At 42.3% G+C, this 18,615-nt stretch overlaps 1 protein-coding gene across 1 annotated transcript in view; it reads left to right on the forward strand.

Annotated features, from left to right (window-relative positions):
• LOC122815333 overlaps positions 1-18,615 on the forward strand; it is a 250,636-nt gene that overhangs the window by 185,722 nt on the left and 46,299 nt on the right. The window contains exon 5 of the mRNA XM_044087756.1: positions 1,947-1,979. Coding sequence (XP_043943691.1) covers positions 1,947-1,979 — 33 coding nt within the window. The remainder of the gene's footprint in view (positions 1-1,946; positions 1,980-18,615) is intronic.

The following is an 18,615-nucleotide window of genomic DNA, read 5'->3' on the forward strand; positions in this document are numbered from 1 at the left end:
TGTTTTGGTATCTATTTTTAAGAATAAGGGTGATGTGCAGAGCTGTAGTAACTACTGAAGGATAAAACGGATCAGTCACATCTTGAAGTTATGGGAAAGAGTAATGGAAGCTAGGTTAAGAAGAGAGGTGATGATTAGTGATCAGCAGTACGGTTTCATGCCAGGAAAGAGCACTACAGATGTGATGTTTGCTCTGAGAGTGTTGATGGAGAAATATAGAGAAGGTCAGAAGGAGTTGCATTGTGTCTTTGTGGACTTGGAGAAAGTATATAATAGGGTGCCTAGAGAGGAGTTGTGGTATTGTATGAGGAAGTCAGGAGTGGCAGAGAAATATGTAAGTGTGGTATAGGATATGTACGAAGGTAGTATGACAGTGGTGAAGTCTGCAGTGGAGTGACAGATGCATTTAAGATGGAGGTGGGATTACATAAAGGATCAGCTCTGAGTCCTTTCTTATTTGCAATGGTGATGGACAGGTTGACAGACAAGATCAGACAGGAGGCCCCATGGACTATGATGTTTGCAGATGACATTGTGATCTGTAGTGAGAGCAGAGACCACATTGAGGAGACCCTGGAGAGGTGGAGATATGCTCTAGAGAGGAGAGAAATGAAGGTCAGATGGACTAAGACAGAATATATGTGTTTGAATGTGAGGGAGGATAGAGGAATGGTGAGGATGCAGAGAGTAGAGTTGACTAAGGTGGATGAGTTTAAGTACTTGAGATCAACAGTTCAGAGTAATGGTGAGTGTGTAAGAGAGGTAAAAAAGAGAGTATAGGCAGGGTGGAATGGGTGGAGAAAAGTGTCAGGAGTGATTTGTGTCAGACGAGTACCAGCAAGAGTGAAAGGGACGGTCTTCAAGAGGGTAATGAGACCAGCTATGTTCTGTGGGTTGGATACAGTGGCACTGACAAAAAGGCAGGAGTCAGAGCTGGAAGTGGCAGAGTTAAAGATGTTAATATTTGCACTGGGTGTGACAAGGATGGACAGGATTAGGAATCATATATTAGAGGGTCAGCTCAGGTTGGACGGTTTGGAGACAAAGTCAGAGAGGCGAGATTGCATTGGTTTGGACATGTGCTGAGGAGGGATGCTGGATATATTGTGAAAAGGATGCTAAGGATGGAGCTGACAGTCAGTGGAAAAGAGGAAGGCCTAAGATAAGGTTTATGGACGTGGTGAGAGAGGACATGCAGGTGGTTGGTGTGACAGAGCAAGATGCAGGGGACAGGAAGAAATGGAAACAGATGATCGGCTGTGGTGACCCCTAATGGGAACAGCCGAAAGAGAAGAAGAAGCTACATCCACGCATGTTACAACTGAGTCTGACCAATCCTAGGAGCGATCACTGTGTGATACACAAATCTACTGACTCTTTGAAACACTTGCTTTTTGGCATCAAAACTGTACAATTTAAAAATGGCTAATTATTGTGGGATGAATGCACAAACATGCTATTGAAATTTAATGCAAATGTATATATATCAAGGAAACCTTGACAGCATTCTGTATGATATGCATGGCATTATTTTTTCTGTAAGTCTGATCTCAATCAAATAAATCTAGTAAAACAAAAAAAAAACATTTTCACCAACATCCCAACATTTATTGTACTAGTTTGACTCAATTTTTGCAATAAATAATATCCATTATTTCACATGTATTTCTTTTCCAACCCCAAATGAGGTATGTACTCTTTTATGTCAAGACAGTTACAATAGTATGTATTTCCTCACACTGGCATGCATATGTCCTTTTTTCATTATTTATTTTCTGTAATCGGGTCTCCAGTGAAACTGGGCCCATGGCTCAGTTGGACTAACCCAGTTAACAAACACCAATAAATAAAATAAATAAATAAATACATAAATAACCAACTGGATGCTTTATCAAACATATGCATGTATGTATTTAATTATTTGTTTGTTTGATCTCTTTCCACAGATTTAACAAAGCCACCCTGTACTTTAAGTAAAGGTAAATATACTTTTCCAGATTGTTTTAATTTATTTTTGAATTTGTTCTGTTTCATACAACTTCACTTTTTCTTCCTCTACATGCATGATGATCACTGTATCTCTAAAATATTTATATTTAGCACCTGAAGTTGACCATTATTTTTATTTTGATTAGAGTCTTTCAATTTTTGACAGAATTTAGAGTTTCTTTTGACCAGCTCTGTAATGTCATATTCCTGTATGTTTGCAAAATAGTTTTTTTTTCCATTCAAGGGTTATATTTATAATAATTTATTTGATACAGCACACAGATTTGTGCCAGCTACGTACATGGTGGGGCTACAGATGTAGTCACAGAGTGCTATAATAGCTTCCACAAGCTGATGAGGCAATTTCTTCAGCTTTTTCAGATTGCAGAATGACATCACAAATAAAAGATCACCTTTCACTCTTTTTCTAAGTGATTCCTCTCTTCCCTTTTCATACTCACTGTCAAGAATTCTTGTATCAGACAATTGTCAACATATTCATAAGATGTAGGGAGCATTGCCTCAGAACAGTATGAGAGCCATTAGGAGAAGCCATCAATATAGCAGATATTGGGGTGTTTGTTGCTCTCACCACCATCGCAGCAGTGGTAGAATGTTGTATGAATGGCCCAGTCCTTCTAGTATAGTGTTGTGGTGACCACCTACATCATCATGACAATGCCTATGCCCCCCTGTCAGTTTTCATTGTGCTCCCTTGCATGTAACTGACAGTGGTGATTGTCATCAATGTAAGTGGCGATGTCCACTTAGTCCCTACATCTGCCGTCTCCATTGCAACTCCAAACAAAACTAAATATTATAGAGTGACATGCTTATTATCTTTGCTCTTAAGTGCCTATATTTTCCTTTCATGGGAAAGAAACTTATTGAGTACCTGATTGTAAACCAAACTCCTCCATCACCACGTTAATGCTGTCACTGAGCACTTTATGTCATTATCAGTCACAACAGTCTGCAGGCATCTATAAAGGACTGTATGTCATTATCAGTCACAACAGTCTGCAGGCAGCTATAAAGGACTGCGTGTCATTATCAGTCACAACAGTCTGCAGGCAGCTATAAAGGACTGTATGTCATTAACAGTCACAAAAGTCTGAAGGCAGCTATAAAAGACTGTATGCCATCATCAGTCACAACAGTCTTCAGGCAGCTATAAAAGACTGTATGTCATCATCAGTCACAACACTCTGCAAGCAGCTGTAAAGAACTGTATGTCATCATCAGTCACAACAGTCTGTGGGCAGCTATAAAGAACAGTATGTCATTATCAATCACAACAGTCTGCAGGCAACTATAAAAGACTGTCTGTCATCAGTCACAACAGTCTGCAGGTAGCTATAGGTTCATAGGTTCGTACTAGGCTATCTGCCCTAGGGCATTTATAACCCTAGCCAGAATGTGTTTGGCTTTCGCCACCCATTTTAAATTAATTTTGCTATGCCCTTTTTCGAGGTTAGTATACTGTGCCTCTGTCTAACAGTGACACAGAAGTGATACCCGGGGAAAACCTACAATCTCCCATCCACTCATCAAGATTCCTCTTGAAGAGAGTCAATGAGGGACTCTGCCTAACCTGGACTGGGATTTTATTCCAGAGTGAAGGGAGCCTCTGGGTTATGAATCTGTCCCTCCAGCATGTCCTATTTATTTCAGTGCTGAGGTTCAAGTCTCTCGAGCGAGTAGCTCAATGGGATTTGGATTTTCTGAGGTGCAGCATGTCCATTAATTCCGGGTTGGACATGGCTTTATATGTCAGGCACAGATCGCCTCTGAACAGGCGGTATGCCACTGAGTAGAGCTGAAGTTTCTTTAACCGGGAAGCATATGGCATCTGTTTGAGCCCTTTGATCCTCTTGGTGAGGTACTTTTGGGGTCTTTCCAGTTGCTGCAGGTGTCTGGTAAGGTACATCCCAAAAGGGGCATTGTACTCAATTATGGGCCTGATGAGGGATCAGTAAAGAGGCACGATGACCTCCCCTGATCTAGATGTGAATCCCTTCATGATTAGGTGGGCTATATAAAATGTTTTTCTAACCACTTTGGCCACATGGTTGTCAAATGAGAGATTGCTATCAGCTTGGGTCCCCAGGTCCCTAATTACTTCTTCTGTACTTAATGGATTACCACCTATGTGGTAATTTGTGGGCACTTTGTTTTTGCCAAAGGGGATGACTATACACTTTTTGGCATTTAGCTTGAGGCCATGGCACTGGCACCAGTTGTCTGTTTCTATGAGGCCCTTTTGGAGGATGCTTGTGTTGGCTGGAGAGTCGATTATGGCACCCAGTTTGCAGTCATCTGAGAACTTGGTCAGCCACAGTCCTTCCATGTTGGCCTGTACCTCCGTGAAATATATACCGAACAAGAGAGGTCCCAGGACTGGGCCTTGTGGGACACCACTTGTAACTGGTTTGGAGTCTGACATGGCTCCAGCAATTCTAACCATGTGGGTTCTGTCCCTGAGCCAGTTTGCAATCCATGTAGTGACATAGGGGTTTATATTTAAGCTGGTGAGCTTATCTATAATGCCCGAGTGGGGTATTGTATCGAAGGCTTTTGCGAGGTCCAGGTAGGCTGTGTGGACCACCTTCTCCTCGTCAATCACCTTGGTGACTGTTTCAAAGAAATCAACCAGGTTTAAGAGGCAGGTTCTGCCCTTAACAAAGCTGAACTGAGTAGGATCCAGTGTCTGTAGGTCCCCAATATCTTTATTTATGAGGTCCATGATGATCCTTTCCATAGCTTTGCAGACCAAGCTAGTCAGGCTTATGGGGCGATAGTTTCCAGGATCCGTTGAGGCACCACCTTTATGGAGAGGGACCACTGTTGCTGTACGCCACTCTTTGGGCACATATCCTGTAGTAATGCTGAGATTGAACAGTAGTTTTATGTTTGGGTTTAGCTCTTCTAGGAGTTCATGTAGGACGCAGCCCGGGACACTGTCTGATCCCATTGATGCTGTGTTTTTTGCTTTGGAGAGGGCGGCTCTTACCTGAGCATCTGAGATGTCAGGGGAGCAGCACTCTGCTGGGATAGATATTCGCCCTTTTGGTGTGGAGGGGGGGCAGAAGTTTGCGCTGAACCTGTCAGCTAGGATGTTGGCAATGTCTGTGGGTTCAGTGTATTTTTTGTCATTTTGGGCTAATTCTGAGCATATCTGGGAATTACCACCCAGGCTCCTAACATAACTAAAGAAAGCCTTGTGATTATCCTTAGTGTCCTGTGCATTTTTTCTCTTGAAGCTGGCCTTAGACATTTTTATGAGTGCCCGTAGTTTTTTGCTAATACTGATCAGTGATGCCTTCCCCTTTTGGGATTTTGCTCTATCATTTAGTAGCTTCCTCCTTCTATTGTATAGTTTGTTTATGGCTGGGGTCCACCAGACAGGACGTCTGCCTTTGGAGGATTGGGTCTTGGTTTTATTTGGGATCGCATGATCCATGCATTCCTGAAGGTGTTCATAGAATGCGTTTATAAAGGATTCTGCTGTCTGGGTCGTATTTTCCACAGGCCCGGGGGCTGTGAAGGATTCCACTTCGGTTTTGAGGAGTGTGAAATTTGCTTTAGAGAAGTTTTTCACTGTGGTTTTCTGGGCAGGGGGTTGGGTCGGGATGTGAATATCCAGTGAGATTAGTTTATGGTCTGATCCTGCCTGTGAGGGATACACTTCTGGTCTGGAGCATAGAGTCCCCATGTTGGTGATGATCAGGTCCAGTATGTTTTCCCCTCTTGTGGGAGTGGTAACAAGGTGTTCCATAGCATTTGAGTTTATAAATTCTAGGAACCTTTGGACTAGGGTGTTGGAGCTAGAGTAATGCTCCCAGTCAATGTTTGGGTAGTTGAAGTCGCCCAATATAATGGTGTTTGGAGAGACCTTCATATTTTCCAGTGTTCTCAGGAAGGCCGAGTGGGGTTCCTGGGTTTGGGAGGGTGGTCTGTTGCAGGTTATAAACTGGAAGGCAGTTTTACCCACTGTTAGTTGCACATGGATAGTCTCTGATGCTTCGTGCTTTGCCACCAACCTGGAGGTGTGGGTATCTTTGATGAATATCGATACTCCCCCTCCTTTTGTGGTTCGGTCTAAGTTTTGGGGCCAAAAAGCATGGTATGAGGTATAACCTGGTAGTGCTGGGGTGCTCACGGGAGCCCTGAACCAGGTTTCTGTTACTACACAGATATCGATGTTCTCCATGCTAAGGAGAGTTTCGAGTGCATGCATCTTGAGGTTTAGACTTCTGGTGTTGAGTAGCATTACTCTTAGTTTCTTATCCCTTGTGATACCTATGGAGGTGGGTTTGTCTTTTGAGCCTTGCCTAAAAAAGGCACTATGGGGGTAGCAAGAGCCTTTGCCAATATCTGAAAGCTCAGGGGTGACAGGTGCAAGCCGTCCCTAGCGAAGCATCGTGGCTTGTCGAGCATATCATCCCAAGCTGACAGGCATTGGATCCCCTTTGAATGACACCAGTACTTAAGCCAATTGTTGAAATTGATCATCTTGTCTTCATATTAAAGGACTGTATGTCATTATCAGTCACAACAGTCTGCAGGCAGCTGTAAAGGACCGTATGTCATCAGTCACAACAGTCTGTGGGCAGCTATAAAGGACTGTATGCCATTATCAGTCATTACAGTCTGCATGCAGCTGTAAAGGACTGTATGCCATCAGTCATAACAGTCTGTGGGCAGCTATAAAGGACTGTATGTCATCATCAGTCACAATAGGCTGTGGGCAGCTATATACTGACTGAATGCCATCATCAGTCACAACAGCCTGCAGGCAGCTATAAAGCACTGTATGTCATCAGTCACAGCAGTCTGCAGGCACTTATAAAGGACTGTATGTCATCATCACTGACAATGCCCTGCAGGCAGCTATATTTCTCATTCTTCTGCACATTTAGCTATTCTACTGTGACAGACGTACATTTACTGAAAATATTTTTCAGTTTATTGCAAATTAATTTATTCATTTCAATTTCTGTTCTCCGTGACAGTTTAATATTGTCTCTGTTTTCTATAGAATGTAAACATTTACATTCACCATGTCCAGTATCCATCCCTTTTGCTAAGATTATTTACATCCTGCAGGGATTAATAGTTTCCCCCTCACTTTGATGCACATAATTCATGTGTGGGGTGAATATCACCAACACAACCTTTTCTAACTATTTTCTAATTAAGACCACATCAAATAACTTCAGTTGTTTTATCCTATCACTCTAAAATGCAATATGTTGTAGTTTCTAACATTAAACCCAGATGCAACATATCTTCCTCCCTGCAAACCAGAAATTTCTCTTTAGACAAACTCCACCATTTTAACTAAATGTTGCATTCTTAATGTCATAAGAAAATATAATTTTATTATCTAGATTCAGAATTATATCTGTTACAAATATTCTAAAGTAGACAATTCTCAGCACTTTGTCTGGCAGCCATCGACTACTGACTGCTGTTCCACATACAATAACCCACTAACTACTACTGCCTGTTTCTATTCAGTTACCCTGGTTAGTATTCACCACAGTATCCCGTGCACCATCCTGTAATTTTTAGCTGTCCAAATCTACTTTGGGCATGGTACCAAAGGCCTTGCTGAAAGCTAGATGCACAGTATATACTGGATTCCCAATGTCTACCTTGTGATGACCCAGACATACAAATTAATCAGTCTTAAGTGAAAACACATCTACTGTATGAAGTCATGCTGTTGCCTGTCTGAAAGACATGAGCATTCCATAACAGCACTAGCCCACAGACCCACCCTAAAGTTTTTTCCATGATATTATTGGGGATAATGAAAGTGAGTATAAGAAGTCATAGTCACAAGACTCCAATCTGGACACACTTTTGTAAAAGGACACTGTGGTTCATAGGTTCATAGGTTCATACTAGGCTATCTGCCCTAGGGCATTTATAAGCCTAGCCAGAGTGTGTGTGGCTTTCACCACCCATTAGGATGAGAATACTATACCCATTAGTTTGCTGTGCCTCTGTCCAGCAGTGACACAGAGATGATTCCCGGGATAAACCTACAATCTCCTATCCACTCGTCAAGATTTCTCTTGAACAGAGTCAGTGAGGGGCTCTGCCTCACATGGACTGGGATTCTGTTCCATAGTGTAGGGAGTCTCTGGGTGATGAATCTGTCCCTCCAGCATGTCCTATTTATATCCGTATTGAGGTTTAAGTCTCTTGCTCTCGTGGCTCTGGTGGATTTGGATTTTTTGAGGTGGAGCATGTCCATTAATTCCGGGTTGGACATGGCCTTGTATGTCAGGCACAGATCACCTCTGAGAAGACGATATGCGACTGAATAGAGCTGGAGTTTCTTCAGTCGGGCAGCGTATGACATATGTTTGAGCCCCTTTATCCTTTTGGTGAGGAACTTTTGGGGTCTTTCCAACTGCTGCAGGTGTCGGGTAAGGTACATTCCGAATGGGGCATTGTACTCAATCATTGGTCTGATAAGTGAAGAGTACAGGGGTACAATGACCTCTCCTGATCTGGATGTGAATCCCTTCATGATCAGGTGGGCAATGTAGAAGGTCTTACGAACCACTTTGGCAATGTGAGTGTCAAAAGAGAGGTTACTGTCAACTTGGGTCCCCAGGTCCCTGATAACTTCTTCCGTGTTTAATGGATTACCACCTATGTGGTAATTAGGGGTTACCTTGTTTTTCCCAAAGGGTATGACTATACATTTTTTGGCATTTAGCTTAAGGCCATGGCTCTGGCACCAGTTATCCATTTCTATGAGACCTCTCTGGAGGATGTCTGTGACGGATAGAGTGTCAATTATGGTGCCCAGTTTGCAGTCATCTGCAAATTTTGTAAGCCACAATCCCCCTATGTTTGCCTGCACTTCAGAAAAATAAATGCCGAACAAGAGGGGGCACAGGACTGAGCCCTGTGGGACACCGCTCGTGACCGGCTTAGAGTCTGACATGGCACCAGCAACTCTAACCCTGTGGGTTCTGTCCTTGAGCCAGTTTGCAACCCATCTTGTGACATATGGGTTTACATCTAAGCTGGTGAGCTTTTCTATGATGCCCGAGTGGGGTATTGTGTCGAACGCTTTTGCTAGGACAAGGTAGGCTGTGTGAACTGCCTTACCCTCATCAATGGCCTTAGTGACTGTTTCGAAAAAGTCGACCAAGTTCAAGAGGCAGGATCTGCCCTTGACAAAGCCAAATTGGGTAGGATCCAGTGTCTGTAGGTCCCCAATGTCTTTATTTATGAGTTCCATTATGATCCTCTCCATAGCCTTGCAGACAAGGCTCGTCAAGCTTATGGGGCGTAATTTCCAGGGTCCGTGAGAAGCATTGCCTTTGTGGAGTGGGACCACAGTTGCCCTACGCCATTCTTTGGGTACGTATCCTGTAGTAAGGCTAAGATTAAACAGCAGCCTTATGTGTGGGTTTAGTTCCTCATTGAGTTCGTGTAGCACACAGCCAGGGACACCGTCCGGTCCCATTGATGCTGTGTTTTTTGCTTTAGAGAGAGCAGCTCTCACCTGGCCATCTGAGATGTTTGGGAGGCTAGACTCTGGTGGGATAGATATTTCTCCTTTTGGGGAGGGAGGGGAGAAATTTGCACTGAACCTGTCTGCCAGTATGTTGGCAATGTCTGTGGGTTCAGTGATTTTTGTATCATTTTGGACTAATTCTGAGCATATCTGGGAGTTTCCACCCAGGTTTCTAACATAGCTAAAGAAGGCCTTATGATTGTCTTTTGTGTCTTTAGCGATTTTTCTCTCAAAGTTGGCCTTGGATGATTTTATGAGTGATCGTAGTTTTTTGCTAGTATTGATCAGAGATGCCTTCCCTTTTAGGGATTTTGCTCTGTCATGTAGTAGCTTTCTCCTCTTGTTGTAGAGTTTGTTTATGGCTGGGGTCCACCAGAACGGGCGCCTGCCTTTGATGGAAAGGGTCTTGATTTTATTAGGGATTGCTTGATCCATACATTCCTGAAGGTGCTCGTAGAAGGCATTTGTAAGGGTTTCAGCAGCGTGGGTTGTGGTTTCCACAGGCTCGGGGGCCTTGAAGGATACCACTCCAGTCTTAAGAAGTGTGAAGTTTGCTTTTGAGTAGTTCTTCACTGTGGTCTTTTTTGCTGGGGTTGGGGGCGGGATGTGGATCTCCAGTGAGATTAATTTATGGTCTGATCTCACCAATGAGGGATATACTTCCGGTGTGGAGCATTTTGTCCCCATGTTTGTGATGATCAGGTCTAGTATATTTTCTCCTCTTGTGGGAATGGTGACTAGTTGTTCCATAGCATTTGAGTTTATGAACTCCAGGAACCTTTGGGCTAGGGTGTTGGGGCTTGAGTAATGTTCCCAGTCTATGTTTGGGTAGTTGAAGTCACCCAATATGATGGTGTTTGGAGAGACATTCATACTCTCCAGTGTCTTCAGGAAGGCTGTGTGGGTTTCCTGAGTTTGAGAGGGTGGTCTGTAGCATGCTACAAACTGTAGGGCAGTTTTACCTATGGTTAATTGCACCTGGATGGTCTCCGATGCTTCATGCATTGCCACTAACCTGGAGGTGTGGGTATCCTTTATGAATATGGATACTCCCCTTTCTTTTGTGGTTTGGTCCGGATTTTGGGGCCGGAACGCATGATATGAGGTATAACCTGATAGCGCTGGGGTGCTCTCAGGAGCCTTGAACCAGGTTTCAGTCACAGCACAGACATCGATGTTCTCCATACTGAGGAGGGCTTCGAGGGCGTGCATCTTGAGGTTTAGACTTCTGGCATTGAGCAGTATTACCCTTAGTTTTTTTCCATTTTTGTTTTCTAGGGCGGTAGGTTTATCATTTGAGCCTTGCCTAAAAAAGGCACTATGGGGATGGCAAGAGCCTTTGCCAATATCCGGAAGCCCAGGGGTGACAGGTGCAAGCCGTCCCTTGCGAAACAGCGTGGCTTGTCAAGCATGTCATCCCAGGCAGACAGACATTGGATCCCCTTAGAATGACAGCAGTAATTAAGCCAATTATTAAAGCTGATCATTTTGTCTCTGTATTGTGGCATCATTCTTGGTGAGGGTAGGATACTGCTCAGGGTCAGGGTCATACCGGCCTGGGCTATATAATCTGAGAGCTCCTCTATGTTTCTTTTCATGTAGTCCAGGGAGGTACGTCTCAGGTCGTTCACACAGAGTGGTCACCGTGATCTGGTCCTGAATCACTGCTCCAGGTAAAAGCGACACAATGCAGAGTTTGGTAAGTTGTTTAATAGTCCCTACTGCCAAATCTTTATACAGACAAGCAGTAGCCAGTTCATCTGGTCCATCTGCCTTAATTCACAGAATCCTTACACAATCCTTCATCTCTTCTTCCTGGTCACTCCAGCATTTGTACTTATCTCTATATCCAGCCCCCTTACCTTCCCATAATGCTATTGTTGTCTCCCAGTCTGTTTCCATGCAGATATTGAAACAGTTTATTCAGAACTTCCTGTTTCTCTCCTTATTACTTCTCCTTCACTGATACCAGTACAGTTATGTCCCCATACCACAGACATCTAGATATTTCCTGCCTACTCTAGCATTAGATTTTTGCTGCTTTTTTAATCTCCATATACATATTTTATTTCTTCTCCTCCTCCCATCCAGTTTTCACACTCCTACACTTTAATTTTTATCTCACACCTTAATCCAATCTTCTTGCTTTTGGTTTTTACCCTTTTTCTTCACCTGTCATAGGATGCATTTACCAGGTATCTCTGTCTGTGATTTACTCCAAATAATGCACTCTGGTCTGATATGCTACCACCCTGGGTGCTCCTATTATGTTTGGCTAAAAGGCCAGATTAGCTCTTCTGTGATTGTAAACTACTCTCTCCCTCTGTCCTACATGCCCTGCTATTCTACATGTAAGGATCTTGAAACTCACTATTACCTGATCATGGTCTAAATTGCTCCCTCTCACCTGTATCTGACCAGTGCATCACAATGCTGCAGTTTTCCTTATCATATTCTGCATTTTTAACCTTTTACACATTTACAGTTTTTTGCTCCCACATTGTTTAACTTCCAGCTTAGTACCTCTCATTTCCTGCTCCTCTTGATCCTAATGGTAGTAACCGCGGTGCTACCCCGTCCAGGGTGCTGGGACAGCCTCTGCCATAAGCGAGTCTATGAAAAACAATGCTTCTTGAATAGTAGCCACTATTAATTTATGTAGATTTTTAGATATTATATACTGAATAAACTATATGCAGAATTTGTGCAATTATAGATTGAATAACACAATCACTAGTCGCATATAAAGATCATCAGCTGTGTTATTTTATTCTGCAATTTGATTTTTTTCCTGAAACCTTAGCTTGCAGTATCATCTTTTTCTGGGTTATCACACTTTTGTAATTATTGGACTATTCTAAGCTGTTGCACCAGATGATGGAACTCATCACCATCTTTGTGACATAGAAATGGGAGCTTGGATTGAAAATGTTTAGATGACACTACTTTTTTGATATATAGTCTTTAATATCTGAATATCTACATAAATTAATATCTTATCCAATCTATAATTTCTGAAAAATCTTCATAAATTAAGAGGTTACTCAATGTATAATATCTGAAAATCTACATAAATTAAGAGGTTACTCAATGTATAATATCTGAAAATCTACATAAATTCATATGTTATTCAATCTATAATGTCTGAAAATCTTCATAAATTAACAGGTTATTTAATGTATAATATCTGGAAATCTACATAAATTAACAGGTTATTCAATGTATAATATCTGAAAATCTACATAAATTAACAGGTTATTCAATGTATAATATCTGAAAATCTGCATAAATTAACAGGTTACTCAATGTATAATATCTGAAAATCTGCATAAATTAGCAGGTTATTCAATGTATAATATCTGAAAATCTACATAAATTAAGAGATGCTACTCCTCAAGAAGCGTGTTTTTTTTTCATCTAAATTGACTTTATTAAAATGCATGGAAACGCTCATGTTGCATAACACATTGCATAAAAATTCAAATAGCCTTCAAAAATGCATGTCACACATGTTAAACCAAAATTAAATTCAAAATGCTGCTGTTTAAAATAAATTGTTGCCGGGGGACTGGGATGTCAACATTCCCATTGAACATTATTATGCACCATCAATCCACCAGCAACCTTACACTATTTATTGAAGGCTGTTGAACTTCAGGTTCAGGCCACATGTTGTTAATTCAGGATATTTGCAACAAAGTTACTATTTTTCAAACAGATTCACAAAATAATACCTTCTGTGTTCTGTGAATGGCACCTTTTTGAACTGATCTATTGATATATTGTTGACTCCCATGCAGGACACCTTTCAAAAGGTGGCTTAGCTGGCTTATTATTGACTTCAGTGCCCAATACATTAAAGTGCACTCAAGGTACATAGTTAGCTGGTTTACACACTTTTTCACAGGTACTTCAGAAATGCATCATTCAAGTTATTCATATGGTAGAATATAAATGTCTTTCTTATAGATGTTCTCATAGATTCTTATTGGATGGATTCAACAAATGAGCTCTCACAAGGAAGTATTTGTACAACAAGTAAATTGACTGTGACCATTTAGTTTGCCATCCATCACAAGTATAGCTAACTATAGATTTCAGGGCTGCATTTTGCTTAGATTTCTAGCTGATGATATCCAGTCAAAAGCATGTTGTACTTTATGACATACACATATGCACTTAACATCTTCTTCAGTATCTTCTTCAGTATCTGAATACACTGTTGGATTCCTGGAATGGTTTCTGCCACTGTCAGTACTACTCTGGAACATGGACTGATTGTGCATTAAATAGTCATCAGCAGACACTGACCTCTTGGAGAACCTTTATCCAACTCATAGCAGTTCATTAGCGGAATCGGTGGTTTGTAACCTTTTTGTAGTTTAAGAATGTCTAGGCCCAATAGGTAATGAGTCTATAGTTTACATGTCACTACTCCTGTCAGGCATTACTTTTTGGTTTGGGGATATTTTTTCACAGCCTTTGCTAATAGGACCATAAGAACAGAGGAACAGTACTGGGTCAGTGATCACGGAGACCATAGGATGCTTATCTATATGCACCTTGAAGCAGATACTCTTTCTTTCTACTCATACTCTACCCTTTCTTTATCTTAGAAAGCATGCCTGAAATTTACTGCTAAAATTCTCTAGCTACAATCAGTATATAGTGTGTCACAACTTTATTTACTTATGTGTCATGTATTATCATGAAAATATATAAATTAGGAATTCTCAAGTATCATGTATTCAGTGTGTTCTTACTTTATTGCTTCTTCTATTGTATCCACAAGTCATAATTCAGTAATACTTGTGACACCCGTGCTCTGGCTCAGCAATCAAGGAGCCTCAATCCTCACCACTAACACCAGTGAGGGGAATCCATAAAAGGGAAGGATAATAAATACACACACAGTAAAGTACAATTTCCCTTAAGAACACACATAGATCACAGTTAGTCTCAGGCTGGTTTCTCCCTTTCTCTTTAGGTCCCCAATAAGACTCACCACTAGCACAACTATAGGGACCAGATCTCAGCCTAGTGGGCAAGCTAAAACCTCCAGCACTGTCTCTGTCCAAGCAGTGCTTTGTGTCCCTGCCCAAGTTGCTGACACACACACACACACACACACACACACACACACACACTTTGAAATAAGAGTTTATATAACCACACAGACACTCCTGGGGAAAGCTGGCACAGGTTCTCCAGCTGTGCCCTTTTTACCCAGAGTATATAGTAGAATTCACTGCCACCACCCAGATAATATTTATCAGATACTCAGAAGCTCTTATAAAAGGGTGTCCAATTATAATGTGCAATATTATTATCCAAATGGTAAGTGCCAATGAACAGTCAAGACTTATTTGGAGTGATTTGGTACAGTATCACTACATACATGCAATGTACTCTTAGAGCTTAAATTATCTCTGCACAAAATGGCCACAGTTGAAAGGCTTAAAAATATTTAATAATAAATAAAAAAACACAAGACAATACTTCTTACTACACAGTGCTAGTCAAGAATTGAGAGATCACAGATAAATACTTAAAATAATATAGCAGAAATGTTCTGATGTCACAAAAAAACAAACTAGTCTAATCTTCCTATTTCCTAGCTACTTCTAAGAGAAAACACAGTTCTAAAATCCTACTTGCATTTAGACACAGAGTGGTGAGTTGGATGCTTTCAAGACAAATGCTCTAATGCGCTCATTCTTTCTCTCCTTAAATCGATAACACAGTACCACTGATTCATTTTAGATTACATCATTTCTTTCTGGTCCCCGGGCTAATAGACTCTCAGAAGTTAATACCCCTTGATCTTGCAGCTGACCAGGAAGGCAGAACAATAAAAGAAATTATACATGCAAATTCTCACCATTAACTCTGTCATCAAAACAATAGGCAGAATGCCTTTATCTAGACATCTTCGCTTCGAGCTTTGGCATCAAAGAATTGACTTATCATCTTTGTTACAGCAGAGTGCACTGTTACATTTTTGAAGTTCCACATTTAACACAATTTTCCCATTTTAAGAGGACATGCCTGCAGCTTATATTAATATTTACAAATGACAGAATTATCTACAAAATTCTATCTCACTAGGCTGGCAGACTTCACCTAGCTTCACCCCCCCCCCCCACAGACAACTCAAGCTAGTTTTTCAAGTGACCCTTAAGGAACGTTGCTTGAGAGGGTTAGGTCTATCTGAATATCCTTTACTCCATTCCCTGTCTTGAGAGCCCATCTGCATTGGCATTGCTAATCCCACTGCAGTGCTGCATTGACATATCATATGCTTGCAACCCTAGGATACATCTTAGCAACTTGGCATTTTGCTGCCTGGCTCTGTTTTTCCTTGTCACGCCTGTGAGAGGAGCAGCTATGGTACTATAACTGGGGACGCACTTTCTGTAGTACCCTGCTGTCCCTAGGAATACCTTTTGGTAAAAGGTAGAGACCATGCCTGAATGGCTTCCACTTTGACGGGTCTCACCTGATTTTACCACTCCCTACTCTGTCCCAGGTAGGAGACATTTGCTATACCCACCTGACATTTACTCAGCTTAATGGTCAACCCAGCCCTCTGAAGTCTGCCCAGCACCTCCCTGATATGTTGAAAGTGTTCATGCCAGGAATGGCTGTAGATGGCAATATCATCTAGATAAGCAAGGGCAAACCCTCCTGCTCTTGCTAGGATATGATCTACCAGCCTCTGGAAAGCTGCTGGAACATTTTTCATCCCAAAGGGCATCTTTGTGAACTCATACAAGCCAAAAGGAGTTACAAAGGCTGACCTCTCTCTAGCACTGGGAGTCAAGGGCACCTGCCAGTAACCCTTGCTAAGATCAATGGTTGTAAGATACTTAGCCCCACCCAGCTGCTCTAGGGTCTCATCTGTCCTAGACATAGGGCAAGCATCTGACTCTGTGTGACTATTTAATTTCCTGTAGTCTACACAGAACCTGATGCTGCCATCCTTCTTTGGCACCAACACCACTGTGAGGAGGCCCAGGGACTGTTGGACTCTTGAATCACCCCTAGTTCCAACATCTCCTGTATCTCCTCCCTCAGAGTCTATTTGTCTTTCACAAGCACCATATAAGGGGTCTGCCTAATAGGCCTTTGAAGTCCTGTAGCCACCTGGTGCTGCACCTGGTGGTGCACCCTGGTTCCCCAGTGAACATGCCCCCAAACTCCTGTAACACTGCTCGGATTTCTCGAACTTGGGTAGGAGATAGCTGCTGGGATATTGCTACCTTTCCACTGTGGTGTCAGTCCGAGCCTCGCTGAGGAGATCAGTCACCAGATCTCCCTCAGATTCCTCCTGCAGTCCACTGTAAATGCTCAGCACAAGGGCCTCCCTATCATGGTAAGGTTTAATCATGTTAACATGGTACTGTTTGTGCCCCTGCCTCCTGCCTAGCAGTTCCACCATGTAGTTAACATCACTTACCTTTCTTACAACCTTGTAGGGTCCCTCGCAAGCTGCTTGCAGCTTTTTGTGTCTTACAGGAATGAGAACAATTACCTGCTGCCCTACATCATACTCTCTAGCTCAAGCATTCCTGTCATACCACACTTTTTCTGTTGTTGGGCTTCTGCCAGGTTCTCCTGGGCCAAGCCCATATGTTCCCTGAGCCTTGTCTTGATGTTTAAGAAATATGCCACAACAGACTCCTTGTGAGGTTTACACTCACCTTCCCACTCATCTTGAATTAAATCTAGAGGTGCCCTCACCCTATGCCCATACAGCAACTCAAAGGGTAAAAAAAACTGTGGATTCCTGGGGAACCTCTCTGTAAGCAAACAACATATGGGGCAAATATTTGTCCCATTCCCTCTTAAACTGGTCTGCAAATCCCCATAGCATGGACTTGATCGTAGAGTTTAACCTCTCAACCAGACTATTAGTCTGGGGATGGTAGGGGGTGGTCTTCACCACAGTACTTTCACAGACAAGCCAGCATGTCTGACATGAAATTGGCACCTCTGTCAGTCAGTATTTCTTTTGGGGAACCTAGTGTGCTGAAAACCTCTAACAAAGCATTTGCCACCTTTTCTGCCTCAATGGAGGACAGAGCTACTGCCTCATGGGTATTGTGTAGCATAATCCACTACCACTAGAGTATACTTTTTCCCTTTGGAATTTGGTGTACTCAGAGGCCCCACAATATCCATAGCTACCCTCTGAAATCACAGGCAAAGGCATCAAAGGAGCTCTCACCTTGTCTCCTGCCTTGCCTACCTTTTGGCACTGCTCACAGGTCCTGTATTACCCTGTTACAGCTCTGAAAATTCCAGGCCAATAGAAGTTCTGCATAATATGTCTCTTTGTATGTTTTATGCCCATATGACCTACAAAGGGAATATCATGGGCTATGGCTAGAATCACCAGATGGTAGGCTCTAGGTACTACTAACTGCTGTATTCTCGCACTTTCTAGCCATTCCTCAGGGGGTCCACTCTCTATAAAGTAACTCTTTGCCCCAGTATACAGATTCCCCCTTTCCTTGAGAATCAGGTGCCTCCCTAGCTACTTGCCTCAGGCCTTGAAATGTAAGTTCTGAGACCTGAGCCCTACTCAACTCTCTTTTTTTAACCCTCCCCACCTCCCCTTCCACAGGAAGTCTGGCATCCTCTGACAGTGGTGCCTCACTGTCAGACTGGGTACTACTACTCATCTCTACCTTTGCGGTCACTCTGTCCAAGGAAACATCAGTACTCACAAGCAGCTGTGGCTCCTCTTCAGTGTCACTGCTACAGCGTAGCTTCCTCCCTGAAGTAACCACCTCATTTGAACATGAAGGTTTGTCATCATTCTCAGTTTCGTGATTTTGAGTCGCTCATATGAGCACTCCAACTACTGTGATTTGTGGTTTTAAAGGTAAAACATTTAGAGATCACAGAGAAATACTTAAAATAATAAAGTAGAAAAGTTCTGACATCACAGAAAACAAACTAGTCTAATCTTCCTATGTCCTAGCTATATCTAAGAGAAAATACAGTTCTACAATCCTACTTACATAAAGACACGGGCAGAGTGGTGAGTTGGATGGTCTCATGACAAATGC

Source organism: Protopterus annectens, chromosome 1.part1 (assembly GCF_019279795.1).
Source record: "Protopterus annectens isolate FY-2018-M chromosome 1.part1, PAN1.0, whole genome shotgun sequence".
In the NCBI taxonomy this organism is placed as follows: Eukaryota; Metazoa; Chordata; order Ceratodontiformes; family Protopteridae; genus Protopterus; species Protopterus annectens.